This window comes from Tamandua tetradactyla, chromosome 4, assembly GCF_023851605.1.
Source record: "Tamandua tetradactyla isolate mTamTet1 chromosome 4, mTamTet1.pri, whole genome shotgun sequence".
Classification (NCBI taxonomy): Eukaryota; Metazoa; Chordata; class Mammalia; order Pilosa; family Myrmecophagidae; genus Tamandua; species Tamandua tetradactyla.
In genome coordinates this window covers 37656637-37675828 of record NC_135330.1, presented here as the reverse complement: position 1 = coordinate 37675828, position 19192 = coordinate 37656637, and the positions used below count along the sequence as shown (strand labels likewise).

The window sequence follows — 19192 nt, the reverse complement described above, 5'->3', positions numbered from 1 at the left end:
AGCACCTAACCTGTCTCAAGATTTCCCCAGTTTGAGCTACGCTTCGTTCAATCTTGAATCCTGCTTAATCTACTGCCCCTTCTTCTTGCCTTCACCAGAAAACTTTTTTTTAAGAATCAGCTATCTTCACTGCCCCCAGTCCCACATGCCTGCTTCATTCTACAGCTCACTGCAGCCTGAATTCTGCTTCAATAACCCGAATGGCCCTGCTCCCTCTGAGGTCTGTGGTGACTTCCAATGTGTTGAGTGTGAAGTCTTCTCAGCCCTTCATCGACTGATCTTTGCAGCTTCTAGTAACTATCATGACAAATGTTATAACAAACACAGTACTTAGTACTACATACCAGGTACTTTTCTAATCTTCACCACAACCTTATAAGATAGACGCTATTATTATTCCTATTTTACAGATGAGGTACAGAGAGGCTAAGTGCCTTGCCTGTGGTCATGTAACTAGTAAGAGGCAGAGCTAAGACTCACTCAGGTAGTCTGGCTCTGCTGTCCCCGCCCTGAATTACCACATACAGTGATACTTTCCTGAACCATTCTTCCTGGCTTCAGTGACAGGATTCTTCCTGAACTCCCTTCTACCTTTCTGAGGACTTTCTTTCTCTGCTCACTTCCATTCTCCAGTTTCTGAAGCTTTTTCTAATGTCTATCCTTAGCGTTCTTCTTTTCTCACTCTGCCCATGGTCTTTGATCTTTGTAGGATCAGATTCTGGCTGAAAATTAACTGAAAGCTGATGCATCACTAGAAAATGCTTACGTGGTCATGCACTCAAAATTGGCATATAATTTCAGGGTGTTCTGAAGCCATTTAAGGATTCCTGAGGTGTTCATGGGTTTCATGCTGACACCCTCTGTCCAGGTTCACTTTGAACTTTTAAAACCTCTCCTTCAATCACTCTCTTCTCTTGATCCCTGGTTTTACTACTTTTCAGAAGGATCAGAGTATTAGTTTTCATGATCAGACTTCCCCATTGGATTGCAAGCAACCTGAGAATAGAGACCTTGCCTTATTCTACTTTGTATCCCCAATGCCTAGCACAACCCATAACAACATAATAGGTGATAAATATAACTTGGTTAATTGAATGTGCTTATTGAATTGATACTGCCCTGCTTGTTTTACCACAGCATGAACTGAATGTTAAAACAAAAATATATCACTACACTGAAGTTTAGAGTATGTGAAAAGTCCCCCAATACTACGGGGGAAAGAAATAGGCCAATATGAGCATCAGGCACCCCTCCTGAGAAGGGACTTTCTGGGATTCATGTTTAAGAGCTCCCAGAATCATTCAGCAGGAGAGCCCAGTATACAGCAGTCACATATCAGCATCAAGCAGGCCTTCCTTTCTTTCCTTCCCCTCTTATACTTCAGCCCAAGGACAGGCAGTCTGAGGGGAATAAAAGGCAGTTTTCCAGGTGGAACCTCTGGGAGTCAAATGTGCCCTGCAGTCTGGCTGCCCTTCCATATGAGAAAGGAAGGGCTCTCCTCTGCCTCAGCTCCTTACAGAATTACCAGGATACCCTGGGACCCTGCTCATCTTTCCACAAGCTGACCTTGAGTCCGGCCACTGAGCAGAAGGAAGGGAGGTTGTATCATCCCAGAAAGAGCCTCAGTCAATACAGCTTTTACCAGTGGGTGTTTTTATCCTGGTAGAGCTACTCACTTGTTTCTCCCTCTTGCTACCCACTCCTCTGCGACGCGGCGGCGCTCTGAGATGCTCAGGGACAGGCCTTCTCCTGTGGTGCCATTCACTATTTCAAACAAAGAATCAGTAAGTTGGACCAGCAAATACTTTTGCTCCTTCAACACCAACTCTTCAAAGTACAGGGCAGAAATTCCTGCTTAAGGGACTTGAGCAGATATATGTATACCAATATTCATAGTGGCATTATTTTACAGTTGCCAAAAGCAACCCATGTCCATCAATAGATAAATGGATATGCAAAGTATGGTAAATACATAAATGAATATTCAGCCATAAAAAGTAATGAAGTGCTGATACATGCTATAGCATGACGAACTGAAAGTACATTGAGTGAAATAAGTTAGACCCAAAAGGACAGAAATTATATGATTTCACTTATGAAATAACTAGAATGTACAAATTCATAGAGACTGAAAGTAGATTACAGGTTATCGGAGCAAGGGGTGAGGCTAGGGGTATGGGGAGTTAATTCTTAATGGGTACAGGGTTTGTCGTGATGAAAAGGTTTTGGTAATGGATGGTGGTGATGGCAGCACAACATTGTGACTGTAACAAATACCACTGAACTGTAAACTTGAAAGGGTTAAAGAGGAAATTTTATTGTCTGTAGATTACTACAATAAAAATTTAAAGAGAGAGAGAGAAAAGGTAAGAAAATGAAAGAAGGAAAGAAAACAAAAGAATGAAAACAACAGAAAGAATAGAGAAATTCCTGCTTAAAAAGAAAGGGGCCTAGGGAAAACACCACAGGCCAGTCTCTGGGAAGTGAAACTGTCATCCCTGTTTTCACTACAGATTCAATCTTTATTTTTTTTCAGCTTTCACTCTGTTAAAAACAGTGGGAAGGTTAATTACCACTTGTAACTACAACTCTTATCCTTGCTATCGAGGACAGGTAAGAAGTATTTTGAATGGAAACAGAAATACATGCCCACATTTTAGGCACTCTCCAAACCTTTTCAGAAGGATCAGAGTATTAGTTTTCATGATCAGACTTCCCCATTGGATTGCAAGCAACCTGAGAATAGAGACCCTGCTTTATTCTACTTTGTATCCCATCCAGTTCTAAAACTGGGCTTGAAGGGCAGAAACATCAACACCATGCCCTACTGGCATGTCAACAGGTCACAAGTGGGAGAACACTGGTGTATGCTACAGATCTAAAAGTACCTGTTCAGAGTTTGACCCAGTCAGCTGTGGTAATGATCTAGGACAACTTTTTTTTTTTTTTATAATAATTCATAAGAAATCACAAAAGAAATGAGTATTTCTTGTGCTTAATGCTATGTTATATATTGATTTATTTTCACAACAACCCAAAGTAGAAATTATTACCCACATTTACAAATAAAAATATGAGGTTCTAAAATGCTAAATAACTTTGGTTTGAATCCAGATCTGTGTAACTCCAAAACCCACCTTTTTCCCTTCTCCTACAATTTTCTCTTAATGGGGCATAGAAAGGAAGCCAATGGCACTAGGATATATTACTGGGGCATTTTATGAATGCATATGGCAACACTTTGGACCTGCAAGCACTGAGTAAGTGATGGGTGTGGGAGAACAAGGGGTAGTGAAGAAGAGTGCTTTTATCACTTCTCTGAAGTCTTGTCCCAATAGAAGAGATGTTCCCCTTTCTTCCTATACCCAGGGAAGATCTGCGGTTCTCTGGGAAATAAGGATCAGGTTTCCCCACTATGGCTTGGTAGGGGGACACTGAGTGTTCTGTAATCAGGTCTCAGTTTTGGTATGTGGCCTGGGAAACCTATCTGGCTCTAGAAGGGCTTCTATAGGTAGAGCAGTAGTTCAGGTCCAAGGTGTCCTCAGAATGACAACCAATCCAAGGGGACTCTCACTCACAGGCAGGTCTGTAAGTCAAGGTCCGACTTTTTAATTTCCACTGTCTATGAATTAAACAGGGGTAACTGTTAGACCTGTTATTCCTTTGTGTGCTGTACTTAGTCCTTCTTATACTCATAATTTGGAAGGTCAGGTGAAGATAGAATAAAACCCAATTTTAAGGGCTAGGAAGCCTAGGCTTAGTTACTACTCCACCATCGCTTGGATGAGTAGCCTTGGATAATCTAAACAATATATCCAAGTCATAGATTTCATCTGTAGAGAGGGAATAAAAATAGCACCTTCACTGTTTTGAAAGGATACTACCAAATTATATCATTTGTTGAAGTGCTTTGTAGGCCTAAAATTGGTGAGGCGACAAATTCACAAATTTTAGTTAGCTTGGCCAGGCTCAATCACAACAGCCAGTGACACTGTGACCTCCTAGTGACCAGGGGAAAGCTACCTTCTGAGTACAGAGATGGAGATATGGAGGAAGGTCCCTAAGATGACTTACCAAAAATGCTCTTCACTCCCTGTTCTTCCACAAGATAATCCACATACTGACCAATTACTGAAAAGTTGATTTCTCTAAAAGATTAAGGGGGAAAAAAAAAGAAAAGAATTTATATTTAAATGAGTCTTTCTTAGATTTTTATTCACCTAAATGCCAGGTCTATATACTGGTCTCCCTTGTTAATCAGTTATTAAAAATCCATTTGGTCAGTCTGTGAAATTCTCAGTCTCTGAATAATGGTTTTATTTTTGGAGTCTGGTGATTTCTCCACTTAGTCATGTGTGCTCCACTTACGTGAGCAAAAACACGATTAGTTATCACAGGTTTATATTTAAACCTCCACATAAGTAATATTTAAAATGTAACTATCCATTCATCTTTTGCTCTTTTCAGGGAGAGTAATGTAGGGGGCGTTGTTAACTGAAAACTTAACATTTTCCCCTTGGGGAGAAGCAATCATTTCTTAGGCTGAAAAGAAATGAAAACCTAATCTTAAAAATTAAAAAAATGTAACACTTAACGGCTGTGACAACAAATAAGGCTAAACCCAGCTGTATTTGCTAGTCTCAAATTGCTGAGGATTAACAGTTGGAAAGGAACTTCGCCATTACTTGGCCTCTCCAAGAGTGATCCAGGGTAGCACCAGCAGCATTTCTTGGAAATTTGTTAGAAATGCAGAATCGCAGGCCCCACAGAGTCCTACCCAATCAGAATCTGCATCTCACTATGATCCTCTCGTGATCTGCATGCACACTGAGGTCTGAAAAGCTGTGACCTTATAAGGATTTGATGCTTAAGGTAACAAAGATCCTCTTCCTTAAAATCACACTGATTTTATGATACAGAAGCAGACATGCAAATAAATAGTACAAAGTGACCTGTACTGAATCAAAATGCAGGTAGGGAGGATGGAGGGTAGAGACTGAAAATCCAAAGGCAAACTGTGTGGCAAGTCTGGGTAAAATATTGAGAGAATCCATGGTTATGTTGCCAAGCCACGAAGCACCAGTTAGCTGCCACTTCCAGTTTTGTCTGGGGCCAGAGAATTCTAATGACTTTTTAGCCTTATTTAATGTTCTTTTCATCTTTACTTATTATATTCCTCCAAAAACAGAAACAAAACTGATGCCTCAAGGAAAGGAAGACATCAAAGGCAATGTGTCAAAGGAAAAGGAGCAATCAGACAAGAATAAAAGACAGCTAATTCTAAGATTAAAGGAATAGGTACTAAAAGCAAAGAAGGCAGAGGCACTCAGTGCCCACAGCACGCACAGAGAAACTAGACAGCTAGTTCAGCAGAGCCCACCGCTTGCGAAAAGGTGTGTTTAAAGCAATTATAAGGACTGCTAGTGGAGCAAACTTTCTCCATAATGCCTCACATTCCATTATCATAAACTTGCCTCCTCCTTGCTACACTTGCTCAAATGACAAACCCTGGCTCCCTGATGCAGGACAGGAATGAATCCAGGTCGTTCTTACCTAAAGATAAGATAGGAATTCAGCGGCCTAGATCATCCATCTCAGGACCCATTCTTTTAGGCCAGCTTAACTTGCTCAACTTCTTGAAATCTCTTTGCCCCAGAAGTTTTCTAACCACTCAGAACCATGACTTTACAGTATACCTTCTTCTTGCTGCTCCCATCACCTCAACTTGTCCCCATGTGTGACAAGCACTGAAATGCAGGAACGGTCTGCAAGGGCTTTGTTTGTGTGACAGCAACTCTTGTTTTGATCAGTGATGTTGCTCAAACAATCAAACAGGAAATGGCTGGGGCAGACCCAAGGGATTTCTGAAGTACAGATTGGAAACTTCAAATAAAACTAGAAAGAGAAGTAACCCGTGCTGGAGTTCAGATTCAGATGTACTGGCTCCTGAACACTTTAACTGACACCAACCCTCCCTCCCCCAGCACAGACTCAGAGACAAGGAAAGCAGGGCTGACTTTCTCACAAGGTACGGGCCTAAAGAGCTTTGGCTAGTAGAGGCCTGACAAGCACTGTATTCACTTTGATCTGTACGCTTTCGATTTAATCCAATAAACTCATTTGGAAAAGGAGACTAGAGAGCTTGTTTCCATTTTCACAACTCAAAGAAAATGACAGTCTGTTATGGCTTGTGTGTGTGTCACCAAAGTAGATTCTAAACTCAATAGAAAACACCACTACCCATGTGCTCAGCATTATACCTGACTCATAGTGAATACTCAATAGTTATGGTTATGATTTCTTAGCCACAAAACAAAAGTATCTTACACCTTTAGCAAAGAAGTTCACATCTCTATTATTATGGACATGATTTTGTAAATTGTTTATACCCGCCTCCAGTTTAGAAAGTGAGGACTTTCTGAAGGCAGGAATTATGCCCTTTGTATTTGGCAATCTCTAGATGGTACCTGGCACAGCACAGGTGCTCAAGAAAGTTTAGGTAAAGAAGTGATGTGGGAACTTACTGATGACAAAATTATGATCTCTGCCTTTAAAAGCAGCTTATTCCCACATTTGTATTTGCTTCTAAGTTTCACTACTACACTCCTTAAAGTAAAGGGGATAGTATATATAAACAACTGAAATATAAAGGAGAAATATGATGCAGGTGATGACTAAGTCAAAAATAAAAGTGCACAGGAATTCAGAGGAGGGACTGATAAATTCCAACCAGGCAGGCTGGTAAGGACCATCTAACTCTGTTTAGATGAAGGGGAAGAATTACCAAGGAATAAGTTTTCATGGATGAGTAGAAATATGTGGGTGTTTAGTAGAGGAAGGAAAGTAGAGGTAGTGGAAAAGGCACAGGGGGAAGGAAGGGTACGATGTGTTTGGGGAAATGGAAATGAAGTAGGAAAACTAGATTGTGAAGGACTTCCTATGCCATTCCAGGGAGACTGGGCTTTAATCTCTGGAGCAATTCATCTCAGATTTTAATGTGTTTAACAATCACCTAGGGATTTTATTAAAATAAATATTCTGATTCAGTGGTATGTAGCAAGGCCAGAGATTCTGCATTCCTAACTAGTTTCCATGCGACGCTGGAGCAACTGGTCCATGGAGCATATAATAAGGAACAAGGTTTAGACAAAAGAGAGTCAACAGAGATTCTTCATGGGGAGAGTGACATGATCAAATTTATTTTCTGAGACGCTGACTGGGCTATAGTGTGGAGGAAGGACTGGCGTTGCAGGTACCTTATACATTCTTACTTAATGGAGGTCACCACAATATTCCTAATGACTGAATACCAGAGGACAGTAGGCTTTAAGAATTGGAATGGGCCTCAGAGATTACGTTGGTTAACGCCCTCTCTCCACAGAAAACAAAAGAGAACTCTTAAAAGGAGACATGACATTCCCAGAGTCAGACAGTTAGTGGGAGGCAAAGTTGGAGTCAAATACCCAGAAATGCTAAAATCTATTTAAGAAATACTATGTGCTTTCTGCTAACTTCCCCACTCCAGGACATCAGCTTATATTCAGAGAGTTGAATAGTTAGCGAGTACTCATTAGAATTAAGAAGAAAAAGGATGTCCAGTCTTTCTGAATGATGGAGCCGTGTTATATTGTACATACCCAGTTAGGCAAACTCTCACCATGGCAGGTCACCTGGCAGAATTTCCAACTTTTAGATTCCACATGTACCTTCTTTCCATCCTATCTCTCAGTAGCATGTAAGAAGTACAGATTCCCTTGTGGGCACACAGATTAATGCCTGCTTGCTCTTGGTGGGTGCTCCAAACCTACTTTGTATCTATATAATGCTTACGTGGTGGGGGAAGAAGGGAGCTAACTTCACCCCCTAGAGTTTAGAATCAGGAAGTGGATGAATGTCCTTTTTCTTAGGGGCAATGTCCAACAAGGAGGTATAGTGCATGGACACCCATGGCCCACGATTGCCATCAGATTGTGCAAGCGAAGGGGCTGTGATAGTATTCACCTGGAAGTCAAAAGACTTGATTGGGCAATGTATCTCTCAGCAATACCTACTATGTGCTAAATACTGCCATCCCCTATTTAATTAAACGTAATCCTTACACGGCCCCTACAGAGAATACATTCTTATTTTGATTTCATATCCCCATGAAAGTGAAATTCATAGAAGAGAAAAGGAGAATTAAAAAAACATATAAGATGGAGGAAATGGAGAAGAATTTAAAAAGCAGAGTCATCTTCATTATCTCATATACATGGGGCCTGAATAGGAAGGATATGTTGGCATTCTCAGTAAGTCCCATAACAATGAACAAGACTGCTTTGAAAGGCCACTTCCAGGCTAAGAGGGTTCTGATTACAAAGGTTAAAGTAATATCCACCAGACGTGGTGTTTTGAGCTTACAAACGGGATCGCCACTCTGTAGCAGGAAGTAAAACCTGCCTGCTCATGCAATCACGTCTTCCTTTTTTAACTGTCCAACAAGTGGCTGACACACTGAAAAACAGCTGATTTCAGTCTTTCTCAGAACTTACAGAAAGGGAGAAGCAACAGAAAAAAAAAAATCACTATTAACCAGCTGGGTAATTTAAATGCCATCTCAATGAGAATTTTACTTAGACCTAGTAAAGATGTGATTTTTCATCAATCTCAAAAGCTGGAAATATCGAGTTCCATGATCTAAGGGAAAACTTTGATGTGGCCAACTCTAAATGAGTATACTTAAAAGTGGTAAGAAATTTCATCTACTTTAAAAGGGTAGGATTGAGGTTTACAAATTTAGCAACATAAGACCAAAGGGAAAGGCCTTATTAAAAGTGTCAAATGCCTCACCATCCTTTTACTCCTGCCTTATGCCATGCTAACAATTCAAACTTATTGACCTATGTAAACAATGATCCTATGCCAAGCACTGTTGAACGGATGATGTCATTTAATGCTCCTAATTCCATGACACAGGTATGATTCTTTTACACTTTATAAAGGAAGAAAGGAGAAGCTTAAAAAATAAAAAAACAAACAATTCAACTGCTTTGGCAGTCTGACTCCTCTGACGGGTCAAAAAAGTTTAGATCCAGGAGGTAGATGAATGTCCTATTTGTTAGGGGCAATGTCCAGCAAGGAGTTATACTGCATGGACACCCACGGCCCACAATTGCCATCAGATTGTGCAAGCAAAGGGGCTGTGATAGTATTCGCCTGGAAGTCAAAAGACTTGATTGGGTAATGTACCTCTCAGCAATCATCTCCCGTTAAACTTCTCCCATCCCTACCATAGACCCAACATTTGACCAATATTGAAACGAGCCTAAAACATTTAGCAACACTCTCCACTTTCCTCAAGCTAGGGACTTTTCCCTTCAAATCTATGAACAGCCGAGGATGGAATCATGCAGATCTTGAGACATGATCTCTAGAGGGGCCAGGTCAGTGTTTGATATCAATTCAGGCCTAAACAGGATTTTCCTCTTCCAACTCTACTGCCGTATTTGGGAAATCCAGGGCTGTGGTGAATCCCAAGGAGAATTTGCTCTGTGGAGCTACCAACTCTGGGAGAAAGGCAAGCTGCCATATCCTACCTTCTTCCTTCCTGCACTGATTGTGATGTAGAGACCTCTTCTTAGTCTTGGGGGACAGAGACAATGCAGGAGAACCACCAACAGAAGCTGCTATTTGGCAACAATATCAGAGAGGAGCAGAGTCTATGTGACTGCCTCTACACAGAACTTCTATGCATCTTGGTTGAGAACAGATGCCTTTATGGCCCAAATGATAATTACCCATTCTCAGTCATTGGCGTGATGGTTGCAGCAACAAGACCTTGGAGTTTCTTCTTTGGGGAAGCCATTGTGCTGCTGGCAAAAAGTCTGGAAAACATAAAATGTAACTCTTCTCCTTTTTCAAGGAGTGCCAATTAATGATAAAACTCCCGGGCAAAGTCCATTCCCAGTTTAGAACTGTAAAATATGCTTACAAGTGTACAGACACACAGAACAAGTGAAAATAATGTAAAATTTTAGAGCCTAATTCTATTGGGGAAAAACATTCTATTATTTTTTAAGACGAGAGATTGGAGACAAGAAGAGAGCCATGTCCTGAGAAATACTATCAGAAAGGCCTCCCATCTTACCTACACAGATGAATGCGACGCAGACTGAAATTCAGAGTAGGATAAACAATAGTACACCCCAGAAAGAACCTGAACATAACTCAGGGAGGCCAAATACACATAAAATTACTATTACTTAAGTTGAAATATGATCAGAAAAACAGGGACATTCCTTACTCTTTCCATATCTTCATTCATTTAAATAGAATCTCACCTAAAATTAGCACTTAACAGCCTAGGAGGGCTTCAGCATGATCTTTGTAACTACTGCAGATTTCCCTAATTATCTTTTCATACTCTAATTCGGACCAATTTTGCCTTGTTTTCATAGCTTTAGTAAATCAAGTAAACTCTATCACTACTCTTTATTTATCTCTCCTCCCCATTAGACCAGGCTCTGGGAGGACAGGATTTGTGTTTTATTTGCATTTGCTTCCCCTGTACAGGAGTGCTCTGCCTAACACACGGTCTTCAATTAAAAAGAATGAATATACTGGTGATCGAATGAGGTGTTCAGAAGGCGGTTGGATGAAGACTTCCACTGATGGAGCTCGCTGCTCAGTCAACCTGACACCACTCACTTGGAGCAAAAAGATCCCTCATCAACTGGCAGAGAGTGTGTCTGTCCACAATCAGTGGGCTAAAGCCAAGAAGTTGCACAAAACATACACAGTGAGAGGTGACAGAGGCTGGTGGTTAACAGCATGAAATCTCTGCAGCCACACTGCTTAGTTCAACTTCTAGCTCTGACACTTACTAGTTATAAAAGCATTACTATTTTTTTGAGATGTAAAACATAAAATTGAAAGCCACTAAATCAAAGTCTAATAATTCAAGAAGAAAATAAAATATAACCAGACAGTTGCTGAAAATTATACAAAAGACAATGGGCTGATGGCAAATACAGCAATGTCTACAGGTGATCAACAAGAGGGAATGTGTTATAATTTTGAGGTTCACTGACACATTTAAAGTTCCAGTGCTCCCTGTACTTACAATCTGTCCCACATAATGCATTACTTAATTATGAATTGTCTTGTTTTGTTTGCTCTTCTTTTACAACAGTTAACCTATATAAGATTAACAGATCAACCCCAAGTGGGAGTATAAATTTCTGGAGTACAGATTGCATATCTTCTACTTTTTCTCTTTCTCCCAAGCTCTGGCTCAGGTGAGCCCTTTCTACTTTTGTGGAAAGTCAACATGATACGCCCCTTGCAAACAGATATATTCCTAACAAGACTTGCTCTTGAAATCAAGTCCAAATCTTGCCAATAGCTTTGTTCCATGCTGTAGGGCAATAAAGGAGAACCTTTCTAGGATACTAGGAATTTCTCTGGACTTTTAGCTTGAATATGAGACTAATATGATACAAGTTTTAAAAGATAAATATAATCACCTAGCCGATGGGGAAAACATAAGATGAGAAGTCATTAACTCATGGCCCTAATCTTTGGGCTTCACGTGATCACCTTTGTTACAACAGGCAGGTTAGCCTCTGAGGCTCAGAGGCCAATAACATAGGGCCTGTCTACCACAGAGGAATGTGGAGTATCAACCAGGTAGATGCAATGCCTGCTGTGTATCTTCACCTGGCACTCCTGCAGGTGCCTCAACTCAACATGCCCAAAAGTGAACCTGCCATTTTAGATCATCTTAGCTCAGAAATGATCTCTAAATGATCTCATCCTCTCTTCCTTACAGTAGAGTGGCTAAAGAGGGCTTGTTCTGGAGCCAAATTTCATGGGTCTACATCTGGCTCCATGACTCACCAGTGGGCTGGCCCTGGGCCCCATTTCTTAACTTCTTTGTGCTTCAGTTTCCCCATCTCTAAATGGGAATAATGGTAATATTTCAAAAAGGTTGTTGAGAGAATTAAATGAATTCATATAAGGTGATTAATAACACTGTGGGCCACATAGTAAGTACAGGTTCAGCCTCCCCTATGAAGTTTTGTCTGAAGGCTGCAGGATGTTAGCTATCATCATCATCATCACCTTTATTATTATTCCCTTATTAACATCATCCTCCATCATCCTGGTGCACCCTCCCAGTCCTTGCTACTGTTGTCTATTCGTAGCAATCTGTTATCTTGTTCTCTTGCAATCCTTCCTTGATCCAACTCCTTGCCTCTCTCATAACTTATCCTTCCGTCATCCACTATCTAGTTTGATGGGACAATCTCAGGTCCAAGGGGCCCAGATAGCCCAAGAAGATGTAAGTGATAAGAGTCTCAAGATCCATATTCAACATTTTAACGCCTCCCAAGTCAAGCATTACCAGGCTGTTTACAGTAAACAGACCTGCAAATAATTTATTTGCAGCTGCATTTATAATAACTTTAGAATAGTACCACTGATACTGTTTTAGGATGGTCAGGAGCCCTGACTGGCAGTTTCATTTCTTTGATAGAAATCCATCGCCATTTAATGCAGCTTGTTTGATTTTAAAAGAAAGTTAAAATGTGGGGCCTTGAGGGTGTGGGACGAGAGTTTGGTATCACTTTCTCACTCTTCTCCTTCATTTCACATGGGCAGCCTGCTGAATCCTCCAGTAACACAGGCATTTCTGGCCTTGTTTTTGCGCTGCTCAGAAAATACTAACTTCCCTGGCTTACAGCATTAAGTACCAAACTTCATGGTCTGGCTGGGTCTCCTCAAATCTCTTCATGCCTGCAGTGCACCAGCCCAGCTGAAACCACTGTTCACATGGCCTTTCCTGCAGAGCCTCTTTGCTTTTGCTCCCCTGGCTCTCCCACCTGAATGGCATTATCCCCTACTTCAGCCTCTTCAGTCTAGACAACTTTTAACAACCACTTTAAAAAGAGTGTTCAACATTCCCTGATGCTCTCTGAAAATAATTTCTTAACCTTCTGAATTCCCCCTAACACTTGATTTTTTTTTTTAACCGTATATTGGATTTATTAGTGGGGTACTTTTGGCTCGCATTCTAGACTGTAAGCCACCTTGGAGCAGGACAGCTTCAAATTTATCTTTGCATATAGCAGTACTCTAAATATGCTGTCTGTGTGAATTGTGAAGCCCCTAGACAAAGAATTGGATAAAAAATCACAACTTTAAGGGAGAATGGTAGATATTTTGTAAATTCAACTTTGAAATAGGTTTGGGGACATCGTGCTTTGAAATTCTTCGCAACTTGTATCAAAAGCAATTGGTTAAAATGTTCCCCAACCTAAGGTACAATGTGAATTTAGAATGTTATTAAGCACTGGGGAGGGGATATCATTAATCTTGAATTCTTATATCTTTATCACAGACAAGAACATTTAGTGGGAAGAATTTAAGTTGCCCAAGCCACATTTTCTTTAAAAGAACAAAGTATCATGAAAAATAAAGAATCTCGGGGGAAAGGGGAGGATGTAGCGCTGGACAAAGAGAATGACTTGAGAGAGAGAAACACTTGGGATTAGAAATGAGATAGAGAAACTGGAAAAGGAAAAAAAAAGCCCCCCACAAAAAAAAACTAACAAAAAAGCAGAAATACACTAATTTCCCATAAAATGGGACATGGACCAGATTTAATCGCTAACTGATGATGTTGAGAAAAAGACCCTCCAGCTCCAGCTATGTGGTCTTGGAAAAGTATCCAGACCTTCCGACTCCGTGTGTCCCTCTGCCTGCCCAGGCTGGGAGGCTGTCACATCCAGGCTCTCCACTTTCCGAGCACCTCTGTTCTCCTTTTCCCCTCGGGTCCGTCACCGTCTCACCCACTCCAGGTTCAATCTACCCGAACCCCCCGGCCGTCCGCCCGTTTCCGTCAGCGCTCACCCCGGACGCTGCGGGTCCGCCTCTGCCGCTGTGATAGTCGCCACCACCGTGCCGCAAACTGCGCGGTCAGCGCCGCGGTGCCCCAGGCGGGCACTTTATCGCCGCCACCCGGCCGGGGCACGTGCCCGCCGCGCGGGGGATCCTGGGGGTTGTAGTTCTGCGCCTCCTCCCGCCGAGCGCGCCCGAGCGCCACCGCGCGGACCCGCAGAGCCGCCGGGTCCTGAGATCCCCAAGGTACGGTGTATATATGGGGTTTATCCATATGTGTTACGTCAGCGATAAGGGCTGTACAGTCCCTGCTCCCGGATAGTTGGAAGCCCGAGAATGTTCCGGGCTTGCAAGAGAGATGCAGAAGTGCGCGTGTGGGAGGAGGGGGCTGACGCGCGCCTCACCCAGCCCTGTCAGGCACCGCGAGTCCCTCCCGCTCGCGGGAAACCTTCTTGGCTCTATGAGGTCTTAACCTTTCTTCTCCGGCACGTGCCCTGTGATGGCATGGTTCTGGATTTTAGATTTGGGATACTGTTTCAGCCAGTGCCGACTGGCATGGGGGATTCTGTTCTTTTCACACTGACCCGGACTCCTCACACCCTCATGGCTAATAGCGAGGAGCGGGTGGTACAGATGGGCTAGCGGTAATACAGGCTCTTTCCTGACCTGCTCTGGAAAGCACCTGAAACAGTTTTGAGAGGGGAAACTGTCTTTTAACCAGCATGTCTCTACTTGCAGGAATTTTAAGAATCTGTTTTCTACACTATGTTGATAAATCAAAAACACAGAAGGAAAAATTCCTCAGCTTTTTCATGTTGACGTCAATGAATTTCAATTGTTCAGAAAAGGTCATGCCTTGATGCTTATTTTACTTAGAGAGAGTAAATTTTCCAAAGGGCTTTTAGTTTCCAAAGCACCTTACAAATACACCATATAATTCTTTCATTGTCCATATCACCAGAAGTGCTGTAGTGAGTGCTTACACTGCCTATAAGATCTAGTTGTTTAACGTTTGATCATAAAGCAAGCCTAGTGGTGGGTCTTATTATTTTTTTTCCTTTTTTATTTTATTTTTCTTTTATTTAAAAAAAACAAACAATACACTTAGAACTGCCAACAACTGATATCTTAGTTAGCTTAACCATAGGCATATTTAAATAAAGCACAGATACAATCATCGTAAAGCCTGTGTTTACGCAATAAGTTTCATGAACCAATTTAAAATTAAGGCAACAAGGAAAAAATCTGCATATTCAGATAGCAAGGTTCTTAAATTCTAAGTGTTAAACACTAACTTAGATATCATTTGATCAGCTGTTGAAACTGTGAATGTTCTCAAAATGTCAAGTAGAAAGTTCTTACAAATAACTGCATTGCTATAGTAATGACGCATGTAACTAAGTATTTTCCTTATTTCAGTAAAATGTGAAGATACAAATATTTTTACAATAAACAAATGGAAATCTTAACCACCTAAAATGGATATCTATGTTAACTGATCCGTAGGCATTTTAAAAATAATCTAAGTAATCATTGTAAAACCTGTTTGTACAATATGTTTCACAAACCAATTTAAAATTAAAGCAAGGAAGAAAAAAAATTATAAATACAGGTATCACAGTTACTTCAATTCTAAATATTAAACAGCATTTAAATACCATTTGATTAACTATAAAAACTGTGAATTCTCAAAAAACAGGTAAAAAGTTATTACAATATCAACTTTGCTATAGTAGTGAGCTATGTTACTAAATATTTTCAGCTTTTTTATTTCAGAAATTTATTTTATCTAATATTACTATAACTGCCTATAGTTTTTAGCTGTTTTTAGTTGTAAAATATAACATATATATATGTATACACAACAAAGAAAAGAAAGAAAAAAGCAATAATTAAAAACAATTTTTTTAAAACATAACAACATACAAACATGAACATTCTCACCATATGATCATTCCATTCTTGGCATATAATCAATAACTCACAATATCATCACATAGTTGTATATTCATCACCGTGATCATTTCTTAGAACATTTGCATTGTTCTAGTTTGCTAGCTGCCAGAATGCAATATACCAGAAATGAAATAGCTTTTTAAAAAGGGGAATTTAATAAGTTGCTAATTTACAGTTCCAAGGCCAAGAAAACGTCCAATCAAAGGCATCCATCCAGGGAAAGATACCTTGGTTCAAGAAGGCCGATGAAGTTCAGGGTTTCTCTCTCAAGTGAGAAGGCATATGGCGAATGCAGTCAGAGTTTCTCTCTCATCTAGAAAGGCACATGGCGAACACGGTCAGGGTTCCTTTCTCATCTGGAAGGGCACATGGCGAACACAGTGTCATCTGCTAGCTTCTTCTGGCTTCCTGTTTCATGAAGCTCCCCGGGAGGCATTTTCCTTCTTCATCTCCAAGGGTCGCTGGCTGTTGGACTCTGCTTCTCATGGCTTGATCGTTCTGCTCTACTCTCTCTGAATTGATTTCATTCTCCAAAATGTTTCCTCTTTTATAGGACTCCAGAAACTTAATAAGACCCACCCACAGGGGTGGAGACATGTTGTCACCTAATCCAGTTTAACAACCACTCTTGATTTAATCACATCTCCCGGGAGATGATCTGATTACAGTTTCAAACATACAGTATTGAATAGGGATTATTCTGCCATTTTATGAAATGGGATTTTGATTAATACATGGCTTTTCTAGGGTCCATACATCCTTTCAAATCAGCACATGCATCAATTCAGAAAAAGAAATAAAGAGAAAAAAGAAAAAACTGTATACATACCACACCCCTTACCCCTCCCTCTCATTGACTGCTGTTTCCATCTACCCAATATGTTTTAGCCTTTGTTTCCCCTATTTTTTCTATACCCCTTACCACTTCCTTTCATTGGTCACTGGCATTTCAATCTACTAAATTTATTTTAACATTTGTTCCCCCTATTATGTTTAATCCATGTGTTTTACTCATCTGTCCATACTGTACATAAAAGGAGCATCAGACACAAGATTTTCACGATCACACAGTCACATTGCAAAAGCTATATCATTATGCAATCATCTTCAAGAAACATGGCTCCTGGAATACAGCTCTACATTTTCAGGCACTTCCCTCTGGTCTCTCCATTATACCTTAACTAAAAAGGTGATATCTAAATAATGCGTAAGAATAACCTCCAGGATAACCTCTCGACTCTGTTTGAAATGTCTCAGCCATTGACACTGTATTTTGTCTCATTTCTCTTTTCTCCCTTTTAGTCTAGAAGGTTTTCTCAATCCCTTGATGCTGAGTCCTAGCTCATTCTAGGATTTCTGTCCCACATTGCCAGGAATGTTTACACCCCTGGGAGTCATGTCCCACGTAGAGAGGAGGAGGGCAGTGAGTTTGCTCGTTGTGTTGGCTGAGAGATAGGCCACACCTGAGCAACAAATGCAGTTCTCTGGGGGTGACTCGTGGGCCTAATTTTAAGTAGGTTTAGCCTATCCTTTGCGGGGATAAGTTTCATAGGAACAAACCCCAAGATTGAGGGCTCAGCTTATTGAAAAGCAATAATTTTCAAAGCACACGTCAGTCAGCAGTTACAGAACAGTTCCCAGAGTTTGTCATGGGCTATGATGCCCTCAACTCATATTTTTCCTTCTAGATGCTCCAAAACACTGGTGGCTTTATCAGAGTCATAATAATGGAATCATACAGTATGTCATTTTGCATCTGACTTATTTCACTCAGCATTATTTCCTCAAGGTTCATCCATGTTGTCATATGTTTCGGAACATCATTTTGTCTAAATGCTGCATAATACCCCGTTGTACATTGTATTAGTTAGATTCAGTTGTCAACTTGGCCAGGTGAGCATACCTAGTTTTGTTGCTGCGGACATAAGTCAATGGTACGTGAACCTCATCTGTTGCTAATTACATCTGCCGTCAGGTAGGAGGCGTGTCTGCTGCTGCAGTGAGTGACGTTTGACTTAATTGGCTGATGCTTAAATGAGAGAACGCAATGCAGCACAGCCTAAGCAGCTGGACATTCCTCATCTCAGCACTTGCAGCTCAGCCCAGGCCTTTGGAGATGCAGAAAGAAGTCACCCCGGGGAAAGTTGTTGGAACCCAGGGGCCTGGAGAGAAGACCAGCAGAGACCATCCTGTGCCTTCCACGTAAGAAAGAACCTCAGTGGAAAGTTAGCTGCCTTTCCTCTGAAGAACTAACAAAATAAGTCCCCTTTTATTAAAAGCCAGTCCGTCTCTGGTGTGTTGCATTCTGGCAGCTAGCAAACTAGAACATACGTATATACCACATTTTGTTTATCTTCTCACCAGTTGATGGGCACCTGGACTGTTTCCATCTCTTAGCAATTGTGAATAGTGCTGCTATGAACATTGGTGTGCAGGTATCTTTTCGTGTCATTGCCCTCAACTCTTCTGGGTATATACCAAGTATTGGTATTGCCGGGTCATAAGGCAACTCAATATTTAGTTTTTTGAGGAATTGCCAGACTGATTTCCACAGTGGCTGAACCATTTTGCATTCCCACCAACAGTGAATAATTTTTCCAATTTCTCCACATTCTCTCTAACATTTATAGTTTCCTGTTTCCACAGTGGCTAAGCCATTTTGCATTCCCACCAACAGTGAAGAAGTGTTCCAATTTCTCCGCATCCTCTCTAACATTTATAGTTTCCTGTTTGTTTAATAGCAGCCATTCTTATAGCAGTGAGGTAATATATCATTGTCATCTTAATTTGCATTTCCCTTGTAGCCAGTGAAGATGAACAGTTCTTCATGTGCTTTTTAACCATCAGTATTTGCTCTTCAGAGAAGTGTCTATTCATTTCCTCTGCCCATTTTATAATTAGGTTGTTTGCTCTTTTGTTGATGAGCTGTATAATTTCTTTATGTACACAGGATATCATGTCTTTATCTGATATGTGGGTTCCAAATATTTTTTATTTGTCAGATCTGTACATTATTTTCCTTCTCTCTCTCTGTTCCTTTAAATTACCTTTACTTGTATTCTTCAATTCTGTGCCCTCTACTTGTATTCTTCAATTCTGTGCCCTCCTCCAGACCTCCATATCCTTTTTTTTTTTTTATCAGCTGACAGGGCTCCCTTTAGTATTTCTTGTAGGGCTGGTCTCTTGTTAACTAGTTCTCTCAATCTTTCTCTTTTTGGGAGGGCAGGGGGTGCATGATCCAGAAATCGAACCTGGGTCTCCCGCATGGAAGACAGGCATTCTAACCACTGAACTACCCATGTACCCTTCAGTCTTTCCTTATCTTTGAAGATGTCAAGCTCTCCCTCAATTTTGA

At 40.9% G+C, this 19192-nt stretch overlaps 1 protein-coding gene across 2 annotated transcripts in view; it reads right to left on the bottom strand.

The window, feature by feature from the left end:
* NPL (N-acetylneuraminate pyruvate lyase) overlaps positions 1-14008 on the bottom strand; it is a 34483-nt gene extending 20475 nt beyond the window's left edge. For both annotated transcript variants that reach the window (XM_077157191.1, XM_077157192.1), the window contains exons 1-4: positions 13894-14008; positions 9777-9863; positions 4075-4148; positions 1677-1764 (exon numbers count right to left, since the gene is read on the bottom strand). In XM_077157191.1, coding sequence (XP_077013306.1) covers positions 1677-1764; positions 4075-4148; positions 9777-9844 — 230 coding nt within the window. In that variant the 5' untranslated portion in view covers positions 9845-9863; positions 13894-14008. The remainder of the gene's footprint in view (positions 1-1676; positions 1765-4074; positions 4149-9776; positions 9864-13893) is intronic.
* Positions 14009-19192: the final 5184 nt, after the last annotated feature.